At 37.9% G+C, this 8,252-nt stretch overlaps 2 protein-coding genes across 2 annotated transcripts; one reads left to right on the top strand and one right to left on the bottom strand.

The window, feature by feature from the left end:
* Positions 1-339: 339 nt before the first annotated feature.
* Positions 340-4,519, bottom strand: LOC110776721 (protein EFFECTOR OF TRANSCRIPTION 2). The gene is made up of 2 exons (XM_021981271.2): positions 3,928-4,519; positions 340-1,905 (listed from the first exon to the last, which is right to left on the bottom strand). Exons 1-2 carry the CDS (start codon positions 4,357-4,359, stop codon positions 1,135-1,137), a joined length of 1,203 nt encoding a protein of 400 aa, XP_021836963.2. The 5' UTR covers positions 4,360-4,519; the 3' UTR covers positions 340-1,134.
* Positions 4,420-7,375, top strand: LOC130467719 (uncharacterized). Its single transcript, XM_056836371.1, has 3 exons — positions 4,420-4,556; positions 4,690-4,797; positions 6,287-7,375. Exons 2-3 carry the CDS (start codon positions 4,753-4,755, stop codon positions 7,088-7,090), a joined length of 849 nt encoding a protein of 282 aa, XP_056692349.1. The 5' UTR covers positions 4,420-4,556; positions 4,690-4,752; the 3' UTR covers positions 7,091-7,375.
* Positions 7,376-8,252: the final 877 nt, after the last annotated feature.

Genomic DNA, 8,252 nt, shown 5'->3' with positions numbered 1-8,252 from the left:
GGGATAAAGAGTTCAATTATAAGTACATAGGGAAAAATCTTTGAGGGACCGTGCATTTTTCCCATATTTGTTCAAAACCAAAAGAAATTATGGGCTAAAACATTGTCATCCTAAGAACATGAGACCAAAAATTTGAGCAAAAGGAAGAACTGAAAGAGTGACACTTAGTATTGGGACGCATTTAATTATATTTGTCGCAACTTCTGACTTTTATCATCACCCATTCAAGCTAGTTTACTTGGATAACTATAAATAAAGTACAAATTAGTTTTTTTTTGAGGGTGATTGAAGGGCAACAAGAGAAGCAACAAGAGTTTAAACTTCAATTAAATAAATAGGTATCGAAAAATTAATTCTCACTTTTGATCCATAAATTACAATATAATCAATGAACATACATCCTAATCTCACAATCCTGTTTGGAGTAAGACTAAACTCTAAAGAAGGATACACACCTTGCTCTACATCAACACTTACATTTTCTGTTATTCTGTTTTTCCATACACATACTGTAATTTTAATTTGTTTTAACTAATTCATCTTTCTCTGTATTTTCCTTTTCTTATCTATATTTCTACAAAAAAAACAAACAATAACTTAATGTTGACACAATAAATAGTTTAAGCCATCAAACTCTTGTGTAAAGACATTTGAAGAACATATAGACCAAACAAAGCCCAGCTTGGCCTGGCCCGTTTAATTCCGACCGGGCACAGCAAAAAAATAGGCTAAGCCCATCCCGGCCCTAACCTGGCTCGTCGAACAGGTCTAGTGCTTACAGTGAGCCTGTGACAGTCTTCATTCTGCAGTAAGAACCACCTGCTGGTCGAAAGCACTCGAGCCAGTGGCCATAAGTGAGTAGCAGCAGATTTCACTTCTGAGATTGGTAACGAATAGATAGTTTGCTCATTTGATTCGATCTTGATGATCACTTGGATAGTTGGATTAATAGGGCTGGCAATCCTGACCTGACCCGATAACCTGACTTTGAACCCTACCTGAAGTTAATGAGAGCAACCCAAACCCGACCTGAACCTAACCCGAATGACCTGAAATCGACCCGGAACCAAACCCGAGCCTGACCCATTGACCGAATTGCCCCCCCTACTTGGAGTCTTGGATACATATGCTGCATTAACGCACGCGCATCCCTTTATGCTGCTCACACCTCTTTCTTCCTTTGACCGGCTGCTTTTCACAACATTTTCCATCACCCAAATTCACTCCGCAATGGTGTACAGAGTCAGTAACAGACTTTAGGATCGAAGACTTGGACATGATTTGGTTAATTATTCTCATACCTTTATGTTCCTCACATCTTTTCCTACCAGGAAAAGGAGACCTTGTACATGGAGAACCATCAAGTAAAATAACACCACAAACAGAAGAAACCTCAACCTTGTCATGAACAACAACATTATGTTTTCTGCTACTGTTTTTTGAGTTGATAAATACTACACTATTCAGTCTTCTTCCTTTATGGTTGGAACACCGTTTTCTCCCTTTGACTGGTGGGTTACTACAACTTGTTCCATCACTTGAAATCACTCCACAAACTTGAGTTTGATTCAAGTCCTCAGAATTAGTAGTAGAAACTAATCGTGGTTGTGAACGAGAGAATTTGAAAACTCGATCAAAGAGACTCAAGTTCTCTTCATAACTAGGTTTGGGTTTGTTGCCAATTGAAAGCTTCTCTGCTTGTATTTGGATACCAACCTTTTGTTCACCGAGAGACTGTAGCATCTTCATAATCTTAGGAATTTTATAGTTCCGAGATGAGATCTTCTCAATTTTACTTAGAACATCATTAGGACGTCGTGCATTATTTCCAATTTTGTTCCATGCATAATCAAATCTTTCAAGCAGCTCACTCTCTGTCCTTTCAGCATCACTTTTGCTCTTCATCTGTTTCAAATATATATATATGAACCAATAAGCAAAATATTAAGCATGGAAGCATCTAATGGTACTATCTAAACAAATGGAACACTATTCTAGAAGACGCGAAGGTTGGTTCCTAACACTAAAAGGCTGTTAAGAATTCCTAGGGTTTTCTATTCAAAACCAACCAGAATATGTTCCAAGTTTATTAGTCCTGAACAGTAGCAACCACCTTTTCACAACCGCATTCTAGTGAAAACATACTTAGCTAAGAAAATATATTGGTCAATTTCGTAAAACATTATCCTGGAAAACAGTTTTCCTCTATTTTCAATTTTACATTGTTTGGTTTGCAATGGAGTGTAAAACCATTTTCCCTATGAGTAAAATTGCTCTCCCAATGATGGATAACTGTTTTCCCTCCTTTTCCTTATCTCTCTTGTACACTCCTCTCACTACCTGCTTAGTTTCCCTTTCATTTTCCTTTTGTTTCATCATTTTTTTTACATGGAACCAAACAGAGGAACACTAATTATGAAATTGTGTTTTCAATTGTAAATTGTTTTCCATGAAAATCATTTTTACACACCCAACCAAACGGAAGCTAAGAGGCTGTTAAGAATTCCTAGGGTTTTCTATTCAAAACCAACCAGAATACATTCCAAATTCATAACAAGTCCTGACAGTAGCAACCACTTTTTCACAACCGCATTCTAGTGGAAACATACTTAGCTAAGAAAATGTATTGGTCAATTTGCATTAAGCTAGATGCACAAACTCATGTGTTCCCTGTTAATTCATGGCTCTTTGTCATTTGTCTTTCTTGAGCCCCAAAGTAACTATATTAAAGTGTTGGTAATTGTCATGAAATTTCTCAGTTCAAACCTATGTATATATTTCAGCCTATCGAGCTACCAAGAAGCTAGCAAAAGTAGCGAACTCTGTAGACAAACGCGTCTTTGGGGAAACTATCAAGAGGACAGGGTTGAATGAACTCCGGCCTTATGGTGTTGCTTCAACTATTACAGCAAGGAAAAGTGCTACCTTAAATCGAAATTGCATGAACCAAGTATTCAGCATCCCAGATCAATTCAATCTATGTAAAGAACTTTAGACAACTTAATTGCGCTGGCCTTGTTGCTATTAGTTTGCTCCTGCACATGTAACTCTGATCATCTTGAAATGTTCAGATGCAATCCACCCCAAGATTTAAACAACTTTTAACCATCTTTTAATCCTCCAAAACTTGTATTTTACACTTAAAGACAGAAGCAGCAGCAGCACACAATAAATATAAACACATACGGAGTAATATTCAGTATTAAGCTAGTATTCCATTGAGATGGTACAAAAATGTTGAAATTTTGCATCATGACAGGTGCACAAACTTGTACGCCCACTTCAAATGAATGTTCTTTTTTCTAAAGTCCAAAAGGAAGAGCAACTAACAGTCTAACTCCATAATTCAAGAGGTATCTAAACTAAAAGTATTGGTAATGGAAATTGGCATTGAAGAGTTCGTTCACACCAATTGACCTATGTATATTCGATTAAGCCTATCGAGCTACCACCAAGAAGCTAGCGATATAGCCAGTTTTGTGGAGAAAACAGTGGAAGAAGGCCAAGGTTGTGTAAACTGCTTACAGTACTGCCTCAACTTTTCAACTAATACAGATTCAAAGATCACAGAATAGCAGCAGCACCACATATATTATTCCACACCAATATACCAGTCATTCAAAAAACAAACAAAAAAAAATCAATAAAACAGTGAGAATTTGTTTATTTATTTGGCAAGTCGTGATTAAACATTTATACCCAACCTGAAAAATCAACCCAAATTTGCCAAAAATATATCTAAAATCTTGATCAAGATTCTTGGACCTGAAACCCCACCTAAAAATTGCCTAATCAAAAGTCAAAACAAACCCGATTTGAACCTGAAACAAAATCATCCAACCCGAAACCAGCCTAATTGCCAATTTAACAAATATTAATACCCAGATTAAAGCGAATTTTAAACAAAATTAAAAATTGAGTACTTACAGCAGCCCATCGATAAACAATGGGGAAGCCTGTAGAGAAGATATCCTTAAACAAACCAAAACCATGAACCAAATGAGATCCAGTACGTCCATACTCCTGAAGCCTAGACCTGACATTATCAGCCTGACCCAAGTAAACAACCACAATCCGCTCAGTTTCGAGGTCACGACCCGAACCCGATAAACAAACAGCCACCCCAATCTCGTATAATCCAGGGCTACAAACTTTGGGGAGGTTGCTAACTCTGTATCTCTCTGCCCCTTCTTTCTTCGCTTCATAGTCCACCCAATCCGATGCTCCGATTAGGATTTTCCATTTCGAGAAGGCGGTATCGTGTTTCGTCTTTAAGTGATTCTCCCTCTTTAGCTTTGCTGTGGTGGCGGTTGTGGTGGTGGTGGTGGGAGTATGGAGGCGTGGAAGCTCTCCTCCCATGAGTGTTAGTTTGAGGAAGTGACCGTTTTTTTAGGTGGCTTTGATTTAATTTTGTTTTAAGAGGTGGCAGTGGGCCGGGGTCAGGTTGGGTTTCGGAGCGTGTGTCTGAATAGGCCCGTTCAGGGCCGAAAATTTAAAATAAGTCCCAGCCACACGGGTCTTCTTGTCGCGTCTGGTTGGCCGCCGTGTCTAAGCAAGTAAGCATAATTTTACTAAAATTAACGTGTTTTGTCGTATCGTGTCATATCGTGTTTTTTTCCTAAATTACGACTTATGGCCCACGAGTCCACGACTTCGTGCTCACGTAGAGTTGTGCTTTTCTCGTGTCAGGCTGGGATTTTGTGCCGGGCTGGGCTTTAGTTGTGTCCTTGCCCATGTGAATACGTAACAAAAATGGGATGGGATCAAGCTAAATTTTGTGCGCAAATGTGTAATCGGGTGAGATTGGATTTTCTTTTATTTCTTTCCCTTTTATTTCTTTTTTCCTTAAAAGAAGATTCTCTAATTAACTTTATTGCTTAATATACTTTATTATTTTGATTTGATTCCTATTGCACCAAAGAGAACAAAAAGTTGTTTCATTAGTTATATCATGTTCACACGTATGTGAGGTATTGGGAAAAAAATTCCAATTAAATGACATTTTCGTAAATAATTTAAATGAACTTTAATTACTCCGTATTTTACTGAATATTATTGCTTTTAAGGTGAGAAGAACCGGGGCCAATTTTAACTTGTTGGGTATACATCCCTGGGAAGCACGGACACGCCATTGGGATGCCGTGTCCCGTGTCCGACACGTATTGGACACTGACACGTCTTGGACACGCGAAAATATGTGTCCTACACACAAAATCACGTTAGATATTTTAGATATTTTTCTCCAGTTGCCTGGGATAAGATTACTAAGTCTACTGGAAATGGAGGTCTAGGATTTAGAAAGCTTAGAGAATGGAATTTGGCCTTTATGGCCAAGTTAGGTTGGACTATCCTCACCAATCCAGATAAACTTTGGGTGAAGGTCTTTAGAGAGAAATATATTAGAAAATCAAATTTTTTAGATTGTATTCCTAATGGTAACCATTCCCCTCTTTGGAGAGATATTATTAAGGGTCGTGAAGTTCTACAAAAGGGTTTAATTGTCAGTATTGGAAATGGAAACAACACTTCCTTGTGGTATCATCATTGGATAGGTGAAGGACCTCTGTACACTCTAAAGGATGTAAGGATTCCAGAAGCAAAGGAACATTGGTTTGTTAACATAATTATTAGAAATGGGAAATGGTACTTAAAAGATGTGGAGAGTTACATTCCTAATCACATTTTGGATCTAATAAAGGCTTATCCCCTCTCCAGGAACAACAAGGAAGAGGATTATGTTCGATGGAACTTTTCAAAAAATGGAGCTTTTAATATCAAATCTGCTTATTATATTCAGTTGCAAAATGATTCGCCTACTGTCCTAGGGTCTAACACAATTTGGAGTTCTATCTGAAAAATTAAAGTTCCTTACAAATATAGAATGCTCTTATGGAGATGTGGTCATGAAAGTCTTCATGTGGCTCAACATCTTCACACTTATATTACTGAAATTAGCCCAAATTGTTCTAGATGTTTAACTGCCTTTGAGTCTCATCTGCATCTTTTTAGGGACTGTGCTCAATCTAGTATATTACGATCCTTTATTTTTCAAAGAATCTGGGAGAATGATAAGTTTGACCTTCATGCCTTTTTCAATTTGGACTGGACGAATTGGTTGCGTTTTAATCTTTCTTGTTCCATGAATTGGAAAGTTCTCTTTGCTGTTGCAATTTGGCACATTTGGCTTTCTAGGAACTCAGCAGTTTTTGAATTTAAAATGAAAAACTCCTTCTCTCTGTATAATGCTTTTTTTGTAGATTGGAAAAGCACTAATTTTATTTTGCAGGGAAGAGATGTTTATCAAGTTCAGGAACCGGGCGTTCCTAAGTTCAAATGGACTCCCCCTAAGGAGGATTTCATCAAGCTAAACATTGATGGTGCCTGGAAGTCTGCAACTGAGGCAGGAGGAGGAGGAGTTTTTCGAAGGCCAAATGCTTCATGGTTTGTAGGATTCTCTAGCAAGTTTAATGTTAATTCGCCTTTAGCTGCTGAATTATATGCTCTTCGTGAAGGATTAATGATAGCCAAAGACCTAAAATTTGATAAGTTGGGAGTTGAGACTGATGCTGTACAACTAACATTGCTGCTGGGTAAAGTTGATGATCAATCTCACCACGAATTGGGTCCAGTTCTTAGAGAAGTAGCACAGCTGTTAGGGCAAAATTGGATGGTGAATTTCTCTCATATTCCGCGTTTTTGCAACAAAGTTGCGCATGATCTTGCAGCTCACTCCTTGGTTATGGCAGTTGGTCACAAGCTCCATTACATTATCCCTGCTTGTGCAAAGGAGCACTATATGAAAGAATTCAAAATGTTCAATCAAATCACAGGAACTCCAGCCAGACAGCGAACTTCCCTTCAGATTCAAGAACCACAGGAGAGGGTGTCTACTTCTTCAGCAGGAGAAATCATTTTTGGATCAATAGTCTCTACTATCAGACAGGTTGTGGATGGTTCTAAAGGAAATAACAAGCTGACTCAGGACAAAGGAAAATCTAAAGTGTTTGAGCCTTTTGTTGTTGGAGGTTCAACAGTCTCCCACCCAATAGAGATTGTTGAATTAGAAGATGGTGAAATCACCAACAACTAATTGCTTTTCGTCAAGGTTTTTGTGCGGCGCATGACTTTCAAGCTGATGCAATGGCGTTTTTCTACCTTCCGTTCCTATGTTAATAAGTAGTGTCAGGTGGTCGTTTTCTTTTAGTACATCTCCTAAGAACATTTTACAACAGATGATGCATCCCTTTTTGACAAGTTTTTGCGTAGGAAGGGGATTAGAATGTTTAGGAATTGATCGGGTGGGTTTTCATCTTTTTCTTACCTCATGTAATGAGGCTTGTCCCGACTTTTTCTAATTAATTAATAATACTCGTCGTTTTTGCGTAAAAAAAATACACACAAAATCACGTGTCCGATTTTTTTTTTGAAAAATTAAGACACGAGACACACGACCGGATACACGATGGACACGTCTTAGACACATATTTCAATATTAATTAATATTTCAGATTGCCTGCTCTTTTTTACAATTCCTTCGAAGGTTTTCTGAGGAATCAACAACCTTCATAAACATATACCAGATTCACAAGCCACAATGACATTAATTACGGTCTCCTTTGTGGGTTACTCCATCCATCATGTGAATATGATCTTATGTTTTTGAAGGCTTGTTGTTCATTCACAACAATCTATGTCCACTTTCTAGGAGGAGTGAAAGTTATTAAAAGGGAGGAACAAAAATGAGGGATGTGAGAGGAGATGATTATCGTGTCATATTATGTAATATAGTTCTATTTTCTTATTTGAATGTCGTTAATAAATTTAATTACTTTTTGCATATTATTTTTTAATGATTTTAATTTTCTTTGATATATTATTATTTTAATATTATTATTTCCCGTGTCCCCGTGTCCGTCATTTTTAAGATGGTGTATCCCCGTACCCGTATTGTGTCTTTGTCCGTGTCCGTATCCGTTTTGGTGCAACCTAGATACATCCTAAGTCCCACATCGGAAAGATAAGGAGTTACCTAGTTTACAAGAGTTCACCAACTACATTAGTTATAAGCCTATAAGGCTTTTTGGGAAGGAGCCCAAAAACAAATCTGTGCAAGTTTGTCCCAAATCGGATAATATCATACTAATGGTGGAGCTGCAGGTGAACTCGGGGGGCCTACAAATGGCATCAAAGCCGATGGTTCGGCCGGGAGAACGTGCATACAATGGTGGAACACTGGATCTATGGTCGACTTG

The sequence above is a fragment of the Spinacia oleracea genome, chromosome 2 (assembly GCF_020520425.1).
Source record: "Spinacia oleracea cultivar Varoflay chromosome 2, BTI_SOV_V1, whole genome shotgun sequence".
Lineage (NCBI taxonomy): Eukaryota > Viridiplantae > Streptophyta > Magnoliopsida > Caryophyllales > Amaranthaceae > Spinacia > Spinacia oleracea.
This window is presented reverse-complemented; position numbering and strand designations above follow the sequence as displayed.